The sequence below is a fragment of the Micromonas pusilla genome (genome assembly GCF_000151265.4).
Source record: "Micromonas pusilla CCMP1545 genomic scaffold MICPUCscaffold_4, whole genome shotgun sequence".
In the NCBI taxonomy this organism is placed as follows: Eukaryota; Viridiplantae; Chlorophyta; class Mamiellophyceae; order Mamiellales; family Mamiellaceae; genus Micromonas; species Micromonas pusilla.
In genome coordinates, this window is record NW_003315885.1 from 1520653 (window position 1) to 1542158 (window position 21506).

A 21506-nucleotide genomic window follows, 5' to 3' on the forward strand; every position below is an offset into this window, starting at 1 on the left:
GCGCACGCGTCGATGCGGAGTCCGAACTTGAAGGCGCGATTGTCGAGTTATAGAGAGGAATTTCGGGCGGTGTGGCGCGGGTACGCCGAGGCGTGACGCGATGTAAAATTATTGTGCTGGCCGAAAAATTTATCGCCGCGCCGGTGACTCATCACCTCGTCTTCAGAGCGGCGCGCGCGATGACCTCGTCCGCGACGCCGCTCTGCGCGTCGCGCGCGGTCAGCGGCGCCTCCGCGTCGACGTCCTTCGCGCGCGCGCGGTCCCTCCGACCCCGCCGCGCCGCGCGAATCCGCGCGTCGGCGTCCGCGGCGGACGACGCCGCGGACGCCGCGGACGCCGACGACGTCGGCGTCCGCGTCGGGGGCTCACACTTCGACCGACTCGTCGAGCGCCAGGCTGGGAAGTACGCCTCGCCGCTGCGCGAAGACGAGACGTCCGCGGCTCTGGACGCGTTCTGGGCGTCGCGCGGCGTGCGCGAGCAAGCGTACCGCGCGCGGCTCGTGAACATGGGAACCTCGCTCGCGTCGAACGTCGCGGAGCGGGATCTGTACCGCAATCCCGATCGAATCGGGCACTCCCTCGACCGACTCCAGCGGCTCTTCCCCAAGGTCAACGTCGCGGACATGATGTGGAAAGAACCGGAGGTGCTCAGACTGACCCTGCGCGACGCCGCGGCGCAGATGACCGCGCTTCGGTTCGCGCTGCCCCCGGACGCGGACCTCCCGAAGCTCGTGAGCGCGCAGCCGGGGCTGCTTCTCGCGGACGTGCGCGCCGTCGGCGACGCGTTGAAGGCGCTCGCGGAGGAGTTCCCGCGCGTGGACGTCGGGAAGGTGGTCCAGACCGAACCGAGCCTGCTCACGGAGAGCTGCGACGTCTTAGGGCGCCTGAAGCGGCTGCGGCGCGTCGTGGAGACCCGCGGCGGGGTCCCGCCGCCGTCGATGGCCATCTTCTACGACGGCGGGCCGGGGTGTTCCAACCCGACGTTATTCGCGAAGGTGTTCTTAGAGGAGACCAGAGGGGACGGCGAGGCTTTCCACCGTCTTTCCACCCCGTACGAGAGCGACACGCGTGGGGATGAAGCGCGCGGCGCGTTTCGGCGCGGCGCGCGCGCGTGTAGACTACGGCGCGCGTCCCCGCGACGCGCATTACATAGCTAGGAGCTAATCTACGATGCGACGTATTAGAGAGTACAGCGCGCGAAAGGCGACGTCGGACGTCGTCGTCACGCGCCCCCGGCGACGAGGCTCCCGTACCCCCCCGACCGCGTCCCTCCGCGGTCGTTATGGTCTCCGCCAAAACCGCCGCCGGGGCGGGGGCAGGGCCCGCGCATGAATATGTTCCTCACGTCCCCGCACGTCTTCCCTCTGATCACGCTCGAGCATATCCCGCACGCGAACGCCCCCGCCATCGCGCACGCCGCGGTGACGGACGGAATATCTCGGCCGAAGACCCCCATGCACATGTCGACGCCGACCATGACGAGCACCGCGGAGACGGAGTAGTTCAAGTCCGGGAACACGTCCACGGTCCCCGCGAGCTGCGGGTACAGCGCGCGCATCATGCACGCGGCGACGACGTCGCCGAGGTATAACGTCAAGACGTGATGGTGCTCGAGCTCGAACACCGTGGACACCGAGTCGACGCAAAAGCTGCCGTCGAAGAGCTCGACGACGCCGACGCAGAGGAGCATCGGCGTGAGCGCGATGACACCTCGCTTCGTCCGCGTGACGAACGCGCTGCCGTCGTACGTCGTCATCCTGGACTCGCAGCCGCAGACGCGCGCGCACGCGCGCGCGATCTGCTCCCCGCCGTCGCCGTCGCCGCCGTCTTCTTCGTCTTCGTCGTCCTTCGTAGTGACCGCTTCGTCGTCGCCGCGCGTATCATTCGTCGTCCGCGCCAGACGGAGATGCCGAAGCACGAGGAGGCCCTGGCACGCGATCCCGACCCCGACGACGAACATCAGCGGCCGAATCTTGTAATACACCTCGTCGAGCGCGAAGAATATCAGCGCTCGGATCGCGAACAGGATCGGCGTCCCCGCGAGCAGTATCCCCGGCCTCGTCTCTCTCGGGACGCCGAACCAGTCGAAGAGACGAAGGAAGAGGCACACGTTGTCCACGGACATGAGCACCTCGACGAAGAACGCGTCGTAGAACGACCGGTGGCTCATCGCGCTGGACTCTAAGCCGATCACGACGACGCCGCCGGCCACGTCCCGGCGCGTCGGCAGTCCTCGCCGCACGTGTCGCCGCCGGTTCGATCCCCGCCGCCGCCTCCGACGACGTGGACGAGCGTCCCGTTTATGAGGTAGTCGATATGGTCTCCGTGCGGGACCGCGTCCGCGCGCGCGCGGAGGAGGAACGCTCGCGCTTCCTCCGGGTCCGCGGGGATGCCGAGCGCGAGGCACTGCTCCGCGGTCATGGGATCTCGCGAGATGGCGCGCGTGCCGTCCGCCGCGCGCGCGTTCGCGCGCAGCGTCGTCGGCGTCCACGCGCCGTCCTTCCCTCGGACGACGAGCTGCCCTTCGACGAGGTACGCCTCCTTGCGCGCGCCGTCGCCGTCGCCGTCGCCGTCGTCGTCGTCGTCCGAAGCCCCGAGATCTCGCGAGGCGACGTGCAACACCGTCGGGTCGACGCACAGGCCTTGGCTCACGCACGGGGCTTCGAATTCGCAGCCGCTGCACACGGCGGCGCTCGAGGGGACGCCGCCGCCGCCGCCGGGCGGGGCGTCGGAGGACATCGCGCTCGCCGCCTCGCGTTATGACCCGCGACTCATCAGCGACTCAACTTACCCGTCTTCTTTGAAAAAGGTGACGAGGCTGAGTTATTTTTCGCAAAACCCCAGGCTGGAGCATTTTGTGTGGCTATTGTCGTCTCTCGTGATTTGGTAAGGATTTGGTCTACCTCCTACACCAATCACGAGGTATGTCTATTTTAGACCAATCCGCGGCCGTGACTGGAGCGTAGCGACCCCACATTTCTTAGATTTTATTAAACTTTCAAACCTATTCTCGCTGACCCGACGCGACGATCGCGATCTCGCGCTGGCCGCGCCGCGCGCCTGCCGAGATCTCGTTTTTGTGCGCGAGCGCGACGCGCCGGCCGCGCACTCGACCTCGCGGCGTCGTCGACGCGTCGGCTCGCGCGAAGACTCGCATCATGGGCGGCCCGATGGGCGGCAGCTCCGCGCCGCTCGCGCCGGAGAAGGGCGTCTTCCCCTTGGACCACTTCGGCGAGTGCAAAAAGACGATGCGATCGTACCTGAGCTGCCTGAAGAGGCACGGCAACGACGCGTCCGCGTGCCGCGAGCTCTCGAGGGCGTACCTCGCGTGTCGCATGGACCGCGAGCTGATGTCGCCGCAGCCGCTCGAGGAGCTCGGGTTCTCGAAGGAAGACGCCACGCCGGGGGGGAAGCGGCGGGGGAAGCGAGGGGGGAAAGGAGAAGAGGACGAAGACGCGACGCGAGCGGCGAGGGCGGAGGCGGCGGCGAAACCGCAGGGAGGATTCGTCGGCGGCATGAAGCACGTGGAGGGGCAGAAAACGGAACGACGAACGCGGCGGATCGGAATTTTCTAGCCAACCTTCGAGTAACACTAGTCCTAGAATATAATAGACGCGCTAGCTAGATGAGGCTCGCGACGTCGTCGCCTTCCGCGATGGCGCCCGCGACGGGCGTCCAGTCGCCGCCTCCGCCGCCGCCGTCGCCGTCGCCGTCGTCGCCGCCGCTCGCGCGCCGCGCCTTCGCGACCTGCGCGGCCTCGCTCCCCATCAACTCCGCGGCGGTCGCGGCGGCCATCCTCACGTCGCCGCTCCGCGCGTCGCGAAACTCGCGAACGAACGGCTCCGACGCCGCGCCGATCGGCCACCACGTCGACCGAGGCACGAAACACGCCGACGCCGCGAGCTCGATGAGCGCGTCGTGTCTCCCCGCCACCTCCGCGAGATTCCCGTTCCCCCAACCCGCCGGGTCCTCGCCGTGGTCGCGGCACATGTCGCGGAAGCGCGTCTGCGCGCGATAGACGTGGTCCAGCGCGACGACCGCGGCGTCGAGCTCGGAGTGCAACGCGGGGGGACCCGCCGCGGCGACGCCGACGGAGCGCTCGGAGCTCGCGCCCGCCTTTTGCGCCGCGCGCAACGCGGCGTAACACTGCAGCCGGAACGGCTCGCCGCTTCGAATCCCCACGGTTAACAACGCCTTGACCGCGGCGGCGCGCGTCGTCCACGACGGCGACAGCAGAAGCGCGCGCGTGAGCGCGTGGATCGCGCGCGAGAGCGGCGGGTGCCGCGCCGCCGCCGATATCGCGCCGCCGACGCCGCCCGAATACGCCACCAGCGCGTCCGCCGTCGTCGTCGTCTCCACTTGCCAGCTGTACTCCCCGGCGTCGTGGTTCGCGTTCTCGCCGAGGTGCCACACGATCGCGGCCTCGAGCGCGTGCGCGCCGTGCGCGCGCGCCGCGGACGCGAGCGCGACGGCGCCGGCGAGGCACTTCTCCCGCGCGCTCGCGCGTTTTCTCGCGCCCTTTTGCGCCGCCTTAGGGTCGTTCCATACAAAGCGACGTCGGGGTGGAGTTAAAAGACGTCAGGTGGAGTTGAAAGGCGTCGAGGTCGGGGATTGAAAGCGAGGGACCCTGGGCGGAGAGAGACGACGGCAAATGTCCTTAAGGATCGGCGTTCACCCCGCCAACGCGGTCGTATGGGAACCAGTGTATAGAACGCGCCTTCAACACGTCCAGCGCCGCGCTCGCGGGCGCGGTCTTCGGGCCGACGGCGACGACCGCGCGCGCGCCGTCCATCGTCATCCTCGCCCACGCGACGGCCTCGCTCTCGTCCACGCAGCACAGCGTCGTCGCCGCGCGGTCCGCGATCGCGCGGAGGAGACGACGCTGCGGCTCGGCGCCGCGCCACGCGCCGCCGACGCAGCCGCCGCCGTCCGTCTCCGGCGTCGCCGGCGGCGCGTCGAAGTACGCGTCCGTCGTCGCCCATAACCCGCCGCCGCTGCTGAGATTCTTGCGGACGACGCGCTCGTGGACGTCGACTAAGAAGGTGGGGGTTTGCAGCCAGAGTAACGCTCGGAGGGCTTCCGTTCGGACGCCGCCGCCGACGGACAACGCCGCGGCGACGTGCTCGAGCGAAATCGCGAGCGACGACAGCTGCGTCTTCTCGCCGACGACGCCCGTCGCGCTCGCGTGCCCGGCGGCTCGCGCGCACGCGCGCGCCTCGCCGATCGCCGCGGCGGCGCGGCACGCGGTCGCGATCGTCGCGCCGCCGTACCTCGGCTGGTTGAGGACGTCCCGCACTCGTTTCACCGCCGCGGCGAGCGCGGGGGGGTCGCCGCCCGCCGCGGAGCCCCCGCCGCCCCGGCACATCGCGGTCCACGCCGCGGCCCTCGCGGCCGCGCCCGCGTCCGTGCCCCTCGGCGCGTTCGACGCGCACAGTCCCTCGACCGCGGCGAGCGCGGCGCGCGGAGGGATCGGTCGATCAGACGAGCCGCCGCCGCCGGACGACGACGACGCCTTCGACGGCGACTTCATCGGCGACGGAGATTTCGCGTCGCCGCCGCCGCCGCCGCCGCTCTCGCCGCCGCCGCCGCCGCCGCCGCCTAACCCGTCGTGCTTCATGATCGCGGCCAGGATGATCTCGCACGCCCTCGAGCACGCGTCCGGCGGCGCGTCCGGGTCGTTCCCGTTCCCGTTCCTCTCCGCGAGCGCCCTCGCGCGCAGGGTCCCGCACAGCCTCGCGAGCGCCGCCGCCGTCGCCGGCGTCTCCGCGTAGACGGCCGCGCCGCTCCTCTCTTTCCCCAACGCCCGCTTCGCCTTCGCGGCCGCGTTCTTATCATCCGCGTCCACCGCGTTCTTATACTCCGTCGCGGCCTGTTTCCAGTGCTCGACGTCCGCGACGGTGGCGTTCAGCGCGGGGAGCAGCGCGCGCGCGAGGTTTGCGTGCGCGGCGGCGGGCTCCGCCGCCGACGCGACGGCGGACGCCGTCGACAACGCGTGCCTCGCCGCGATCGGGTCGCCGATCGTCACCGCGGTCGCGAGCGCGACCGGGGTGGGCAGCGCGTTCAGATCGATCGGTTGCGACGCGGAGTAACGCAGCAAGATTCGGCGTTTCGCGCCCAACGCGGCTCTGGCGCCGGCGTTGACGGCGCCGCCTTTGAAAATGATCTTTTTCTTGCTCCCGCCCTTCGGATCCTTGCCCACCGCGAACCGCTCGATCGCGGCGGCGCACGCGGAATCGACCGCGTCACTCGCGCCGCGGACGCCCGCGCGCGCCGCGGACGAGAGCGCTCTCGTGGCGAGTATCTGCCTCGCGCCCTTGCGCTCGCTCGCGTCCTTCGCGAGCGCGGTCACGATCGCGTCCGCGTCGGCGTCCGGCAGCGCGCGTCCGTAGTGCTCGCACGCGCGCTGGACGAGATAGTACGCGTATCGTATCGCGTACCGCTCGGAGACGGCGCCGTCGGGCGACAGGAGCGACAGGAGCGTCGGGATCGCGGACGTGGACGTCGCGCCGTGCGACGCGACGCGAGGGAGCGTTCGCGCGAGGAGATCCTTCGTCGCGTGCTTGTGCGTCTTGTGCGCGTCCGACGCGGTCAGGTCCACGAGCTCGCGCTCGAGCTCCTCCGGCGCGGGGACGCCGCCGAGGCGCGCGGAGACGTACGCGGACGGGCCGGGGGGGCGGACCGGCGCCGGCGCCGCCATCGCGAGACCACTCCGGGTGCGCCCGCGCGGTGGGCGCGCGAAATGGAAGAGCCACGACAGCGCTTGTGCCGAGTTTGAATCGTTGTAACGCCCGCCCGTCCGATATCCGAGAACTTTCATCGGCAAAAAAAAAGTTCACCGGTGGAGTTGAAACCAAAAAGCAGCAAAAACCTTCCGTCACTGGGGATTCCCGGGCGATTCCTCAGCCTAGTACTAATCCAGCCCAACCGTGCTTAAGTTCGATGTTCCGATGGGTATCGCTGTTCTCACGGTGGTATGAACGGAAGATACCCCCGTAGAACCCCCTCCGTATATTTACCCAAATTTGAGGTCTGACTTCGACTTATGGGTCGCGATTAATTATTTTATTTTTTGGGTCGAGGATGTTTCGGCACTTCCCGCGTTTTCCCTCTCGCAGCGAGGCCGCGCCACTCTCTCCGGGCGCCCTCCCTCGCCGCCCCGCGCCGGCCATGGAAGCGATGCACGCCGCCGAGGTTCGCACGCTCTCGAAAGAGATCGAGCGCCTGCGGCAGTACGCCGCGCGTCTCATCGTCCACAACGACTACCTCCTCAAAGTCAGCGGCGCGGCGGCGAAGACGAGCCCCGCGAGACGACCGCGACCGGAGGCGCCGCCGTCGCCGTCGCCGTCGCCGCCGCCGCCGCCGCCGCCGCCGCCGCCGCCCGCGGCGCTCGCGTCGACGCGCGCCGCCGCGCTCCCGCAGATCCCCCCGCCGTGGCACCACCCGTCCCCCGCCCCGCCCGCGGAGGGCACGAACGCGGCGTCGAAGCTCTCGCTCCAGACCGAGGTGTTGCTCGCGAAGATAGACGACCTCTCCGAGAGCGCGCGCGCGACGTCCGCGCTGCTGCGTCGCATCCTCGCGCGCGCGACCGCGGAGACGAGCGCGCTGCCGACGACGACGCTGAACGCGCTGACGCGCGGGCCGGAACGCGACGCCGCGGCGACGACGCGCGCGCTGGCGACGTTGACCGACGCGGTCGAGCGCGCCGCGAGAGGCGGCGAAGGAGGAGGAGGAGACGACGACGACGACGACGACGACGACGACGACGCGGCGGCGGCGGCGCTCGCGATCAAGACCGACCTCGCGGCCGTCCTCGCGCACGCGTCCGTGGTGAACAACAACATCGCGCAGCTCGTGCAGGTCGCCGCGATCTTAGAGGTGGCGTCGAGCGCGCTGGCGATCGCGGCGAACGACGCGGAGAGGGACCAGAGAGACGTGCGGGCGACCGCGGAGGCGCTGCGGCGTCGGCTGGCCGAAGCGACGAAGAAGACGAAGACCGAAACCAAAACCACCGACGCGAAGCGGCGGCGCGCGGAGAAGAACGACGACGATTCGTCTTCCTCGGCGGACGACGGTTCGGGATCTGAATCGTCGTCGTCCAGCGAGTCGACCCCGCCGCCGGACGGCAAACGACGCAGGCCGAAGACGTCGTCGCTGCTCACCGCGATGAAGCTCAAGGAACGGCGGAACCCGTACTGACCGACGCCGCGCGATATCGCGCGCGTCGTCGTGATATCGCGCGATAGATGACATCGTGCACACTGCTACTACTACGTGACCTACTTTCGCGATCGACGACCGCGTCTACGGACGCCTCCTATCTCTGCTTTCTCGCCACTCCGCGGCGGCGGGCAACGCGGACGCGAGAACCAAAATCCCGCCCCCCGCCGCGACGTCCGCCCCTATCGCCTCGCCGAGAAAAACGCACGAAACTAACGCGTTAAACACCGGAGTCGTCGCGAATATGACCTGCGCCTCTGCCGCGGGGACGACGGACTGCCCTTTCGTCTGTAAGTACGTCGCGAGCGCGCCGGGGGCGAGCGCGCTGTACGCCACGGCGGCCCACGCGGCGACGAACCCGACCCCGGCGGGGGACCACAGCACGCCACGTGTCAGGGTCCCGGAGACGTCCCCGAGTTCGCCGCCGCCGCCGCCGCCGCTCACCGCGACGGCTGCCTCGATGAGCGCCCATGCGACAAATAACGCCCCCATGACGGCCGTTTTAACCGCCGCGAGCTCGGACGCGTCCGCGGCGCTCGCGAACTTCCCGAGCCGCACGGTGAACGCCGCGTACGCCACCGCGGCGATCAACACGTACGCGTCGCCCGCGTTCAAACCGGCGGCCGCGATCGAATCGATCGAGGGATCGATCGAGTCTAACGCGGCGCCAGCTCGCGTTTGATCGTGATCGCTCCAATGGATGGGCACCGGGAGCGCGTCCGAGACGACGCCGACGCCGAGCGCCGCGAGCGCGCACGCGGCCCAAACCGCGGGCGAAACCGTCTCCCCGCTGAGATACGAACCGACCGGGACGAGGACGTTGATCGTCGCGAGGAGAAACCCCGCGCGCGTGGACGTCGTCTGCTCCAGGCCGTACGCCTGCGCCGCGGTCCCGACGCAGTTTAAGACGCCGAGCTCGACGCCGGCGCGGAGAAGCGACGGCGCCGCGGTTTCGGCGACGTCGGCGGCGATCGGCGCGTCGTCGGCGTCGTCCGCCGTCGCTTCTCCCCCCGCGCCGCCGTCCTCCTCTTCCTCGTCGCGCGCCGCGAGGAGCCGCGACAGCGCTCCCGCGAACGGCGCGAGGCTTATGAGCGTTCGAACCGCGGACAGCTGCGCCGGCGACGGCGGCGCCGCGCTCTCGTAGATGAACCGCACGGACGGGTTGTACGTCGCCCACAGCAGCGGCACGGCAAGGAGCAGCGCGCGACCGGCGGGCGCGGAGAGCGATGATGAGGAGCTCGGGACGCTCGGCGTCGTCGCCGGCGCCGCGACGCCGTTCACGGCGGCGGCGTCGTCCGACTCCCGGGACGCGCGAGCGACGCCGCCGCCGCGTCGACGTCGTCTCGGAGACGGCACGTCGGACGCGACCGCGAAAACCGCGTGCGCGCGTCCGGCGCGCGACGTCGACGCGCGCGTCGACGCGGACGTCGACGCGCGCGCGCGCGGGATGGCGCGCGCGCGCGCGCGCGTCGACGCGACGACGCGCGGCGCGCCGTGGCCGGCCACGGCGCGCATGGCTATGACCGAGAACAGACCTGACCCGAGTACCCGAGGTGCGCGGAGCCAGTTTTTCACCCAAAGCAAAGCTCGGTTTCAACATTTGATCGCTTCCCGTTTCAACTGACCGATGAAGTTCTCAGGATTGTTATCGGCCTCAGTGGCAGTCTGGCAGACGACGGCCCTTTCTGTTCGTCGCGAAGAGACGCGCGACGCATTGGAAGGTCGCGCGCGACGACGACGCCGTCGGCATTGTCGCGCGACCGCGCAGACGCACGCCAGCGCTCGATCTTCTCGCGTCTGAATCGCGCCCGACGCGCGCGCGATCGATCCGGAACGCGCGCGCGAGAGCACGGCGAAGCGCCGGTTCGCGCCGAGGCACTTCCGCATTATTATTCCAGTCGCGCGTCCTCTCGAGAGGGCGGGAACGACACATCGCGTCTCGGACGTCTCGAAGACACCCTCGGTCGTCGTCGCGAGTCGCGCGTCGCCGCGGCGAGAAGACGCCCGCCGTCGCGTCGGGTGACCCCTAGGGGAGGCGCGCGCGGGGAGGCGCGCGGAGGGCGGTCGCGCGCGCGCCTCGTCCGCCAGTCGCGAGAAGGAGGGCGCCCTCACGAGGCGAATTCACAAGAGCGCGAGCGCTCAGAGGAGGAAGAACTTAATAATCACGATGTCTGCTTCCGCGTCGACCGCGTTCGCGAAGTACGACGCCGCCTCCGACGCCGCGCGCGCGGCGTCGTCCGCGTCCCCGAGCGCGTCGGCGTCGTCGACCGGCGGCAGCCGCGTCCTCGCGAACGCGACCGTCTTGCTGAGCGACGCGTACAAGCGATGCAACCCGAGCTTCGGATACACCCCCGCGATCAACCCTCGACGGCAGCTCACGAAACCGTCCAAGCCGTGCGGGAACGACGGCCACGACAACGAGAACCAGGACCTGATCATAAGCGTGAACGACGTCCTCGCCGCGGACGACGGGTCGAGCCCCGCGTTCGTCGTGACCGACGTCCTGGGGAGCGGAACGTTCGGGCAAGTGGTTCGATGCCGCGAGAAGGGCGGCGCCGGCGTCTCCGCGGCTGTCAAGGTGATCAAGAACCATCCCGCGTACTTCCACCAGGCGCACGTGGAGATTGGGATCCTGCACATGCTGAACCAGGAGTGCGACCAGAGGGACGAGAACCACATCGTGCGGATGCTGTCGCACTTCGTGCACCGCTCGCACCTCTGCATCGTCTTCGAGGTGCTAAACATCAACCTGTACGAGTTGCTGCGCCAGAACAAGTTCAAAGGGCTCGCGATCGGGCTCGTGAGGGTGTTCGTGTCGCAGCTCCTCGACGCGCTGCGGGTTTTACGGCTCGCGAACGTCATACACTGCGACTTAAAGCCGGAGAACATCCTGATCAAGAACATCGAGACCGCGGAGATCAAGCTCATCGATTTCGGCAGCGCGTGCTTCCAGAACCGCACGGTGTACCAATACATCCAGTCGCGGTTTTACCGCTCCCCGGAGGTCGTCCTGGGGTCGCCGTACGGGATGCCGATCGACGTGTGGAGCCTGGGCTGCGTCGCCGCGGAGCTCTTCCTCGGGCTGCCGCTGTTCCCGGGCGCGAGCGAGTATAACCTTCTGACGCGGATGTGCGAGACGTTGGGCCCGCCGCCGTCGTCGATGCTCGCGTCGGCGGCCAACGCGCACAAGTTTTTCAAGAAGAACGAGTCGACGGGAGGAGGCGCGACCGCGACGGGGGGGCTCTCCGCGGCGATCGGCGGCGGCGGCGGCGATTCGTACGAGTTGTACACCTTGGACGAGTACGAGCAAAAGTCCGGGAAGAAGGTGGCGATGGGGAAGCGCTACTTCAAGCACACGCTCTTGAACGACGTCGTCCACGGCGCGCGGATGTCCTCGAGCGCGTCCGAGGAGGCGCAGATGAAAGAGCGCGCGGACCGCGCGTCGCTGCTCGATTTACTTCACGGGCTGCTCGACCTCGACCCGAAGACGCGGTGGACGCCGGACCAGGCGAAGGCGCACCCGTTCGTCAGAGACGCGCCGTTCGCGGGGCCCGGGAGTTTCGTCCCGCCGCCGCCGGAGGAGGTTTGCGTCGCGAAGGAGGTCCAGGCCGCGCGCGAGCAGGCGGCGGCGAGGGCGGCGGCGTCCGTGACGAAGCGGGGACCCGCCGCCGCCGCGACAGCGGCGGCGGCGGCGGAGCCGGAGCCGGAGCCGGAGCCGGCGGCGGAGGAGCCGCGGACGCCGGAGCGCGCGACGGCGGCGCCGGCGGCGACGAGCGGCGGGCTCGCCGCCGCGCTCGCCGCGTCGTCCTCCGGGTCGGACCCCGCGGCGGCGCAGATTCAAGCGCAGATCCAAGCGCAGGCGGCGTTTTTGCAGCAGCAGCAGCAGCAGCAAGCGGCGGCGATGGCGGCGCAGCAGGCCGCGTCGTTCTCCGCGGGGTCGTTCACCGGAACCCCCGGTTCGTACGGCTCGTCGATGTCCAACTTCAGTCAGTACGGCGTGTCACCGCACGCGATGAACAGCGCGGCGTTGCATCCGTTGCACTTCGGTCAGTCCCCGCCGTCGAGCGCGATGTCCGCGATGGTGTTCGCGGAGGGGATGCAGCACGCCGCGGCCGCCGCGGCCGCCGCCGCGGTGCAGCTCCCGACGCTGATGCAAGGCTCGCCCGCGAACGCCGCCATGCAGTGGGGGTTCCACCCGCCGGCGATGCCGCCCCCCGCGTTCGGCGGCGGCGGCGCGCCGGGTCCTCTCGACGCCAACGCGCTCGCGCGGCGGCAGCACGACCAGATGATGCGACGGAGCAGCGTCGGCGCGGGCGGGAACGGCTGGGCCGGGCCGCACGCGCAGAGCGCGCCGAGAGTCGGCGGCGGCGGCGGCGGCGGCGGCGGCGGCGCGTCGACGCACGCCGCGAGTCCGAACGTCGTCCGCCGCGTCGGGTTCAACGCCGGCGGGAGCCCGTCCTCCGCGCGCGGGAGGCGCTCGCCGCGGGCGACGCCTCCCGGGTCGTTCAAAGAGGGCTCGCTGTCGCAGACGCGCGGGTACATGCTGAATAAGGTGGACGAGGACGGGGACGGGGACTCGTCCGCGATGGAGTACGACGACGCGAGCAGCGGCGGCGCGCCGGCGGCGGGCGGCGGCATGGGCGACAGGAGAGGCAGCAGAGAGGCGATGGACGCGGTGGATCCCTCGGACTGGGACCCGAACTTCGCGAACATGCTCGACGGGGAGCAGCGGGGGGGGATGGCGTCGTCGCCGGGTCATCATGTCGGGGTCGGGGGCGGGATCGGGATACCGGGCGCGGCGCGAGAGCAGCCGCGGCGGCACGACGCGGGCGGCGGCGGCGGCGGGGGCGGGGGTCCCGGAGGCGCGACGCGGACGCAACACTACAGCGCGAGCGCGCCGAAGTGGACGTCGTCTGGGATGACCGGCCGACAACACCCTCCCGGAGCGGCGTTCGGGATGGGGCAGCAGCCCATGGGTCCCCCCGGCGACTTCCCCGGGTTCAACCCGAACCCGCCGCCGATGCACCCGATGGCGTTTCATCAATTCCAACAGCAGCAGGCGCGTTCTATACACCGGTCCCCATACGACCGCGTCGGCGTGGTGAACGCCGATCCTTAAGGACTTTTGCCGTCGTCTCTCTCCGCCCACCCCTCGCTTTCAATCCCCGACATCGACGCCTTTGAACGCCGATTGACGCCTTTCAACTCCACCCCGACATCGCTTTGTATGGAACGACCCTCAGCAGATGGCGGCGGCGGCGATGCAGCAGCAGTTCGCCGCAGCCGCGGCGATGGGCGCGCCGATACCTCCCGGGGGGTGGCCGCCCGCGCACATCGACGCGCAGGGCGGGTTCGCGAACGGCGCGGCGCCGCCCGGGGGGTTATCGCTCGCGGGGTTGACCGCGCAGCCGGCGAACAGGCGGCGGAAGGCGGGGGACGGGACCGGCGAGGAACCTCATCAGCGACGGTGAGGACGCCGTCGTCCCGTCGTCGCTCCGTTTGTTTGTAACACCACCAACACCACTCGTTTTACACGTCACGTCTACCGTGTCGTTAACATTATTTCCTACTGTACGCTACGCGCGCTACTTTAAGTCGTCGAAGAGCTCGTCTAAGAACTCGTCGTCCGAGCGCTGCGGCGGCGGCGGCGGCGGCGGCGGCTTCGACGAAGGTATCCCCAGCAACTCGTCGAGTTCGTCGTCGCCCTCCGCGACGACGCCGCTTCCACCTCCTCCTCCTCCACCTCCTCCGCCGCCGACGTCGTCTCCAGCGAGGAGCGCGTCGATGTCGTCGTCGTCGTCGGCGGCGGCGGCGGCGGCGGCGGCGGCCGGCGGCGGCGCGAAGGACGCGACCGCGGCGACGTCGGTCGTCGCCGCGCTCTCTTCGACTCCCCTCGGAACGATCACGTCCTCGTCCTCCTCCTCCTCCTCCTCCTCGTCCTCGACGCGCTCGCCGTGGTAATCCTCGGGCAGCCCGAGCAGCTCCGCGAGCGGCAGCACCGCGAGCTGCCTCGCGAGCGCGTCCGCGTCTATCGCCGCGGCGTCCATCCCCCCCGACCCGGCGCCGCCGCCCCCCGACGCCATCGCGCGCTCGAGCTCGCGCAGGTCGTCGACGCCCCATCGCGGGTCCAGGTACGCGCTGAAGTGCTGCCGCGGCAGCGCCGCGCGGTCGCACTCCGCGAACAGCGTCTCGAGATCCAAGCCCGCGGACTTGAGCCTCGGCGTCGCGCCGTCGCCGCGCGCGTCGTCGTCGGAGGACGTCCAGTCCTCCGTCCGACGCGGTCGCGGTCCGGCGACGTCGTCATTGTCGTCGTCGTCCTCCTCCTCCTCCTCCTCCTCCTCCGCCGCGTCCCTCGCCGCGCCGCCTCTTCCGCGCCCGGGTCCGCGGCCGCGGCCGCGGCCGCGCCCGCCGCGGTGCTGCTTGAACTTCGCGCGCGCGAGGTCCTTGCTCGTGCCCTCCATCGCGCGGCGTCGGACTGACCATCTGGATGCGTGGTGGGATGACGGACGCGCGTGTTTCGAAAAATTCATTTCAGTCCGTCAGAAGCGCACGCGAACGACGCGACGAGCCGCCTTCGGTTATGATACATGCCTACGGTGCTCTCACAACTACGGACCTACGTCTTGCGATCCCGACCCCGACGCCAACGCCGACCCTACGACCCCGACCCCGACCCCGACCCGGAAGAAGAAGAAGAGGAAGAGGAAGAGGAAGAAGACGACGACGACGACGACGACGCCTTCTTTTTCTTTTTCTTCTTCCCGCCGCCGTCGCCGCCTTCGCCGCTCCGCCCGCGTTTCCCGCCGCCCTCGTCGCGTCCGCTCGCCGCGTTCGCGTTCGCGTTCACGTCGCGGTAGTACCCTGGTCCGTGATCTCCACTCTTGAACACGTACCCAGGTCGCGCGCCCTGGAACGAACGCATGTGGATGAACGCGGGGCCGGCGCCGTCGGTCGGCGGCGGCGCCGCCGCCGCGGCGGCGGCGGCCGCCGCGTCGTCGCCGTCGCCCGTCGTCTTTCCCTCCTTCGCCTCCGCCTTCGCCTTCGACGCCTTCTTCTTCTTCTTCTTTTTATTCTTATCCGACGAAGACGACGAAGAAGAACTAGAAGAAGAAGAACTAGACGAAGACGACGAGCTCGAAGACGACGAGGAATCCGATCCGCTCGAAGAGCTCGAAGAACTCGAGGACGAACTCGAAGAGGACGAGCTCGAGCTCGAGCTCGAGCTCGAGTCGCTCCCGCCCTTTCGCCGCTTCTTGCTCCCCTTCACCTTCCCGATGATCGCCGCTCTTCGCTCCTTCTCCTCTTTCCGTAGGTCCGGCGGCTGATCCGCGGCGTCCGCGAATCGCTGCCGAACCTTTGGATTCTTGAGCTGCGCCGTCCGCGACGGCCGAGAGACGTACACCCGCGACGACGCGTCCTTGCAGCACTCGAACGTCCACTTGCCGAACTTGAGGCATCGCTGGCACTGCGGGCGGCCGCCGGCGCCGGCGGCGGTGCCCGCGCCTCCGCCGCCGCTCGGACGCGCGCGCCACATGATCGCGGCGGTCGAGCTTTACCGCCCCAGTAGCGTCGGTTCGTTGCCGCTACCGCTCGTCGCGATCCGATCGTTCGATCGTTCGTTCGTTCGTTCGCGCGACCCCGGTCCGTCCTCGCGACGACGACGCGGAGGAGGAAGCGCGCTCGACGATCGAGCGGCGCGCGCGCTGATCCTATCCGAGAACCGATGCGAGGTCGCGACGTCGATCGCGCGTCGTGGTGTGGACGGCGGCGCGAGAAGGCGGGACTATGTACCTTCTCAAAAGTCAGTGCAGTCGTCGTACTGGTCGGCGGCGGCCGGCGGGCGAACTTCATCTTCATCGGGTGCGCCGATCTGGACGCTTCGTCCGTCGCCGCAGAGCCCTCCGCGCGCCCATCACGCGCGATGGCGGAGCTGTCTCGCGTGCGCGGCGCGGACACGGACGACCAACTCCTCGAGCTCCAGCGCGCGTTCCTCGCGAGCGAAGAACAGCGCGCGAGCGTGCGCGTGACGAGGCAAGGCGGCGCGCCCCCGCTCGAGCCGGGCGCGCAGGAGGCGAAGGCGGAGGAGGGCGACGCCGCGGACGCGGAGAAGGCGTCCTCTTCGGACGCCGCCGCGGAACTCCGCGGCGGCGATATCGGCGGCGATGCCGGCGGCGATGCCGGCGGCGGCGCGGCGTCGGACGGCCCGGGGTACACGCTGAGCAACGTCGTCGGCGAGATCGTCGAGCGACCGCGGAGGTCGACGCCGGCGAAACCTCCGTCGTTTCCGACGCCGACGCCCGGCGCGGACGCCGCGCTCGGACGCCCCGCGGCGATGCACCGCTCGAAGGGGCCGTTCGCGGGGAGGAAGAGCGCGTTCGCGATGAGACGCGAGGCGCAGCGCGCGGCGGCGGCGATATCGGCGGCGGGCGGCGGAGGGGGAGGCGACGCCGCGTCGAATGCCTCGCCGTCGCCAGCTGTGTCGTCGTTGTCGGCGGCGACGCGGCGCGCGCCGGACGCGGAGGGCGCGGGCGTGGAGGAAGAGACGCGACGGCGGCTGGAGTCGATGTCCGTGAAAGAGATCGAGGACGCGCGCGCGGAGCTGGAGTCGCGCCTGTCCCCGTCGGCGCTGGCGTTCCTGAAGAACCGACGCGCGGGGGCGGCGGGCGCGGCGAACGCGCCGCGGGCGCCGCCGGCGACGGCGCCGAAATCGCAGGCGGCGCCGAAATCGCCGCCCCCCGCGGACGACGCGCCGACGGAAGCGCCCGTCTTCTCCGGCGTGACCGCGGAGGCGCTGCGCTCGGTCACGAGCGCCGTGAACGCGCGCGCGCCGGACGCCATCATCACGGCAGCGTCCACGCGGTACGCGCTCGACGGCACCGCGCTGAGCGCGGAGGCCCACGCCGACGCGAGCGCGCTCGCGAACGCCGCCGGCAGCGCGGTGACGCGCGACCCGCTGCGCGCGGACGGCGCGGACGCGGGGTACACCCTCTCCGAGGCGTTAGATCTCTCGCGTTCGAGCGTCCCCGCGCAGAGGGTCGCGGGGTTGACCCTGCTCGCGCGCGTGCTCGCGCGCGCGAAGCGGTGGGGCGCGACGACGACGCGCGGCGACGACGGCGATTTCGGCGCGTCCGGGTCCGACGGGTTGGGGGGCTTCGGCGGCGGGCGCGTGTCGCCCACGCCGCTGCCGAAGGGCGTGAGCTGGAAGGACGCGTGGCTGCACGCGCTCGTGGATCTGAGCGTCGTCACCGCGCTGCGGCGCGCGCTGGACGACGGGCACGCGGCGGCGGCGGCGGCGGCGGCGGGCGCGATCGCGGCGCTCCTCGGCGGCGTCACCGGCGGCGGGAGCGACCTCGCCGCGACCGAACGGCCGTCTCGCGGCGCGTCGGACGACGCCGCGAACGACTGGTTCGACGCGCTGGCATGCGCGCCGCCGCACACCGGACATATTGTAACGTACCGGACGCAGCCGTTATGGCGCTCCGGCGGGTGGGGCGCGACGTTCACGCCGCTCGGGTGGAGCGCCGCCGTCGGCGCCATCGCGTCGGACGCGAACGGGAACGTCGTGCCGGATCCCGCGGACGAGGCCGACCCCGACGGCGCGCCGCCGTCGGAAGAGACGCGCAGATCGCGCGCGATGGCGCACGCCGCGGACACGACCGCTGCGCTGCTTCGCATGGGGATCCTCAACCGCGTGCGGTACCTCCTCGAAGTCGGCGCGCACCCGGCGGCGACGGCGCCGTGCCTCGCCGTCGTCGCCGCGTGCGCGCGGCACTCCGCCGCGGCGTGCGAGGCTGCGTTCAAGTGCCCGCGGTTGCTTCAAACGCTGACCGACATCGCGTCCGCGCCGTTGCTGTCGAAGGGGGATCATCCCCCGGGGTCGCCCGCGGCGGCGAGTCGCGCGTTGCGCGTCCTCGCGTCGTCGTCCGTCGTCAACGCGCGGCGGCTCGGCGCGAACGGCGCGGCGTCGACGGCGGTGGCCGCCGCGGCGTCCGCGATGTGCGTCCCCGGCGACGGCGCCGGCGAGGGTTCGACCGCCAAGGAAAATGACCTGTCGCGCGGCGCGAAGATCGCGAACTGGATCGAGGCGATTCGGCTGTGGGCGGCGACGACGGCGCGGGGCGGGCAGGTGCCGTCCGTCGACGGGCTGTATCCGCTGTTGCAGTTTGGGATGGAGAAACGGCGCGCGCGCGAGGACGGCGACCGCGGCGTCGCGCTGGCGACGGAGATATTCTCGCTCTTCGCCGCGTCAACGCCCGCGCTGGTGGCCGCGCGAGCCGCGAAGGACGCGGCGCACAAAGGCTGGGTCGCGCCCGAGATTTCAAAGGACGGGACGTTCGCGGACGCGGGCGGCGGCGACGCGTCCGCGGCGCTGCACCCGTCCACGGTTCTCGAGACGACGTCGCTCCCCGGCGGGATGTCGTGGTCGTGCGCGCTCGGCGCCGCGTCCGTCGCGGAGGGCTGGGTCATCGTGACCGACGGCGAAGAGACGTTACAACCCGGGTCGTCGCCCGCGGCGTGGCGCGCCGCCGGCGCCGCCGCGCACTTCCTCGCCGCCGTGCTCGAGGCGTCGACGTCGCTCGGCGAGCGCAGCGCGGACGTCGGCGACGCCGCCGCCGCGGGGATGCGCGTCCTCGGGCTGAGCGCCTCGTCGTCCTCCTCGGATCCGGACGCGGTGGACCCTCGCGGCGTGTGCGGCGAGCGCGGCCTCCTGACGTTGTGCCTCGACGCGTTGGACGTCGTCGGCGCGTCACCGGACGACGACGCGGGCGACGCGGCGCTCGCGCGCGTCTCCGCCGTCGGCGTCGCGCTTCACGGCGCCGTGCGTCTGCTCCACGCGACGCCCGGGGCGTCGTCCGCGCCCGCCGCGAGAGCGCTGCTCACGCGGACGGTCCGCGCGCTCACGCTGGCGTCCGCGGCGAGCGCGAACAAGAGGCAGGTGGGCGACGGGGTGCTGCGCGGCGGGCGGAGCGCGTCCGTCGACGCCGCGGAGACGCCGTCTCGCCTCGCGTTGCTTCTCGCGCTCGAGTCGCAGGACGCCGCGCACGAGCGCGAGCTCATCGCGCGAGAGAAGGAGAAGGAAAGTAAACTTCTTCACGGTAAAAAAGACGAGCGCTCGGAGGATACTACCAACGACGACAACTACGACGACGACACGGAGGGCGCGGTCGCCGCCGCGGAGGCCACCGCGGCGCTCGTCGCGTCGTTGCCCCCCGGCGCCGGCGCCGTCGCCGCCGACGCCGTGCGCGCGGGGCTTCTCTCGCGCCGCGCGCTCGGTCCGCTCCTCGCCGCCGCCCGCCGCGGCATCGACGCCGCGGTGAAGTACCTCGACGGCGAGACGGTGAGCGAAGACGCGCGGTTCACCGCGTCCGCGGCGAGGGATATCGTCTTGGACGCTGCGCACGCGGCGGACCCGGGGTCTTTGGTGCCGTCCGTCGCCGACGCGCGCGCGGCGACGTACGGAGGGTTCAACCTCGAGCTCACGTCCGAGATTGAGCGCGCGGCGTCCTCGGCGTCCTCGGCGTCCTCGGGCTCGGGCGCGGACGCGGCGGTCGCGCGCGGGCCGATGGACGGCGTCGGGTCGCTGACGCCGCTGCCGCCGCTGCCCGCGTGGCTGCTCGCGCCGTGCTCGCCGAAGAGCACGGTACGAGGCTGGGGCCCCGAGGGCGTCGCCGCGTGCCTCGCGTTGCTGTTGGGGTTGGAAGTCAGCGGCTCGTCGTTCGCGCGCGGGCTCCCCGCGGACGCCAAGCTCACCGCGATGAGCGGCATCTTTTGCATGGGCGAGAAGATATGGCGCGACCCCGCGGTCGCGGCGGCGGCGGCGGCGCTCACGGACACGTACTGGGGCCGGTTAGACGACGAGAAAATCACCGCGTGCGCGACGCCGAAGCTGGGGCGGCACTCGTACGACGGCGACCCGCGGAGTGAAAAGACGCGGCGGAGCGTCGACGGGAGGAAGAGCGTCGATCGACGAAGCGTCGATCGGCGGCCGTCGATCGACGAACGACGAAGCGTGGACCTCGCGCGGGACGACGCCCTAAACGAGAACGACGACGACGACGACGACGACGAGAGAGCCGCGAGGGAGATGGCGCTCTCGTCGCACTCGGAGACGATGTGCGAAAAGTTTGCGACGGAGTCGTTCGGGGACCCGCTCTTCGCGCGGCACGTCGCGTTCACGCTGCGCGCGGACGCGCCGCCGCGCGCGCGATGCGCCGCGTGGCTCGCGCTCAGAGAGGGCGTCGCGCTGCACCTCCTCCCGCCGCTCCCCGCGCTCGCGCCGCACCCGGAGGAGGGCGACCAGTTCTTGTTCCTCCCGCCCGGCGGCGAATGCGACGAGGAAATGCTCGAGCTCTACGTCCAAGCCCTGGAGAGCGGCGCGCTGGATCGAGGGTTCACGCAGTCTCCGCCGCCGCTGCCGTGCGCGCTCGCGTCGCACGCCATCACGCACGCGGTGTGCTCGTCGCAGGGCACGACGTCGTCGATCCTGACGCTGCGACGGATCTTGCGAAGGCCGAACACCGAACGCGTGTTGCGGAGCATGATGCACACGCCGCTGACGCAAAAGCGCCGGCCGTCCGTGGCGATCGCGGCGGCGTTCGGGACGTCGGGGGTGCATCACGGGAAAGGGGGGCTGTGGGGCGGGGAAACGCCGTTCGGGCCGGGCGCGGCGTACGGGAAGGAAGCCCCGAGCGCGGACGTGGAGGCGCGGCGGAGCGTGTTGCTGAGGGCGGCGAGCGAGGACGTCGAGTTGAAACGAGAGCTTCGAGCCGCGCTCGAAGCGGCGGTCGCGTACCCCGACGAGGAGGACGAGGAGGCGTAGTTGTGATTGGATGATAATACACAGTCAATCGAATCGTCTTAAAATTTCTTGTGACGCTTCGCATTCGGGGCGCCGCCACTCCCCCCACCTCCACCTCCGCCGCCTCCGCCTCCGCCGCCGCCGCCTCCGCCGCCTTGTTTCATCCGGTTCCAATTCTGTCCCGGCCCTCTCGAATGCCACTTCCCGCCGCCGCGGCCTTTCCCTCCTCCTTTCTTACCTCGCCCGCCGCCGCCGCCGCCGCCGCCGCCGCCGCCGCCGCCGCCGCGCGCTTGCCTCGCCCCCTGCGCGCGCGCTTTCGCCTCTCTCTGCGCCGCGACTTTCGCCGCGTGCCTCCTCTGGTTCTCCATCTTTTTTCTCTCCGCCGCGCTCAACTCCGGCGCGACGGCGACGTCCCGCTCGTCGCACACCCCCGCGAGCGCGGCGACCATGTCGCGAACGACCGTCTCGCCCTGCAAATCCCCCGTGCTCA

The 21506-nt window shown here is 70.8% G+C and overlaps 10 protein-coding genes across 10 annotated transcripts; 5 read left to right on the plus strand and 5 right to left on the minus strand.

Moving 5' to 3' along the window:
* Positions 1-1070: 1070 nt before the first annotated feature.
* MICPUCDRAFT_47177 (uncharacterized protein) lies at positions 1071-2750 on the minus strand. The gene has a single exon (XM_003058263.1). It carries the CDS (start codon positions 2168-2170, stop codon positions 1223-1225), a length of 948 nt encoding a protein of 315 aa, XP_003058309.1. The 5' UTR covers positions 2171-2750; the 3' UTR covers positions 1071-1222.
* Positions 2751-3126: 376 nt separating this feature from the next.
* Positions 3127-3519, plus strand: MICPUCDRAFT_57656 (uncharacterized protein; the record flags this gene model as incomplete). Its single annotated transcript, XM_003057882.1, has 2 exons — positions 3127-3379; positions 3498-3519. Exons 1-2 carry the CDS (start codon positions 3159-3161, stop codon positions 3517-3519), a joined length of 243 nt encoding a protein of 80 aa, XP_003057928.1. The 5' UTR covers positions 3127-3158.
* Positions 3520-3621: 102 nt separating this feature from the next.
* Positions 3622-6697, minus strand: MICPUCDRAFT_39549 (uncharacterized protein; the record flags this gene model as incomplete). Its single annotated transcript, XM_003058264.1, has 2 exons — positions 3622-4146; positions 4676-6697. The coding sequence occupies 2 exons, from the start codon at positions 6695-6697 to the stop codon at positions 3622-3624; spliced, it is 2547 nt and encodes an 848-aa protein (XP_003058310.1).
* Positions 6698-7176: 479 nt separating this feature from the next.
* Positions 7177-8196, plus strand: MICPUCDRAFT_57658 (uncharacterized protein; the record flags this gene model as incomplete). The annotated part of the gene is made up of 1 exon (XM_003057883.1): positions 7177-8196. One exon carries the CDS (start codon positions 7177-7179, stop codon positions 8194-8196), a length of 1020 nt encoding a protein of 339 aa, XP_003057929.1.
* Positions 8197-8301: 105 nt separating this feature from the next.
* Positions 8302-9732, minus strand: MICPUCDRAFT_57659 (uncharacterized protein; the record flags this gene model as incomplete). Its single annotated transcript, XM_003058265.1, has 1 exon — positions 8302-9732. The coding sequence occupies one exon, from the start codon at positions 9730-9732 to the stop codon at positions 8302-8304; it is 1431 nt and encodes a 476-aa protein (XP_003058311.1).
* A 652-nt stretch (positions 9733-10384) lies between these two features.
* Positions 10385-12233, plus strand: MICPUCDRAFT_39551 (uncharacterized protein; the record flags this gene model as incomplete). Its single annotated transcript, XM_003057884.1, has 2 exons — positions 10385-12173; positions 12205-12233. 2 exons carry the CDS (start codon positions 10385-10387, stop codon positions 12231-12233), a joined length of 1818 nt encoding a protein of 605 aa, XP_003057930.1.
* A 1230-nt stretch (positions 12234-13463) lies between these two features.
* MICPUCDRAFT_57661 (uncharacterized protein) lies at positions 13464-13688 on the plus strand (the record flags this gene model as incomplete). Its single annotated transcript, XM_003057885.1, has 1 exon — positions 13464-13688. The coding sequence occupies one exon, from the start codon at positions 13464-13466 to the stop codon at positions 13686-13688; it is 225 nt and encodes a 74-aa protein (XP_003057931.1).
* Positions 13689-13802: 114 nt separating this feature from the next.
* MICPUCDRAFT_39552 (uncharacterized protein) lies at positions 13803-14678 on the minus strand (the record flags this gene model as incomplete). Its single annotated transcript, XM_003058266.1, has 1 exon — positions 13803-14678. The coding sequence occupies one exon, from the start codon at positions 14676-14678 to the stop codon at positions 13803-13805; it is 876 nt and encodes a 291-aa protein (XP_003058312.1).
* Positions 14679-14872: 194 nt separating this feature from the next.
* MICPUCDRAFT_57663 (uncharacterized protein) lies at positions 14873-15751 on the minus strand (the record flags this gene model as incomplete). The annotated part of the gene is made up of 1 exon (XM_003058267.1): positions 14873-15751. The coding sequence occupies one exon, from the start codon at positions 15749-15751 to the stop codon at positions 14873-14875; it is 879 nt and encodes a 292-aa protein (XP_003058313.1).
* A 387-nt stretch (positions 15752-16138) lies between these two features.
* On the plus strand, positions 16139-21037 carry MICPUCDRAFT_39553 (uncharacterized protein; the record flags this gene model as incomplete). Its single annotated transcript, XM_003057886.1, has 1 exon — positions 16139-21037. One exon carries the CDS (start codon positions 16139-16141, stop codon positions 21035-21037), a length of 4899 nt encoding a protein of 1632 aa, XP_003057932.1.
* Between the last annotated feature and the right edge of the window lie 469 nt (positions 21038-21506).

Bases quoted from the DNA above. Each gene is read 5' to 3' on its own strand.
- MICPUCDRAFT_47177 (XM_003058263.1), bottom strand. From the start codon at position 2,170: ATGAGCCACCGGTCGTTCTACGACGCGTTCTTCGTCGAGGTGCTCATG.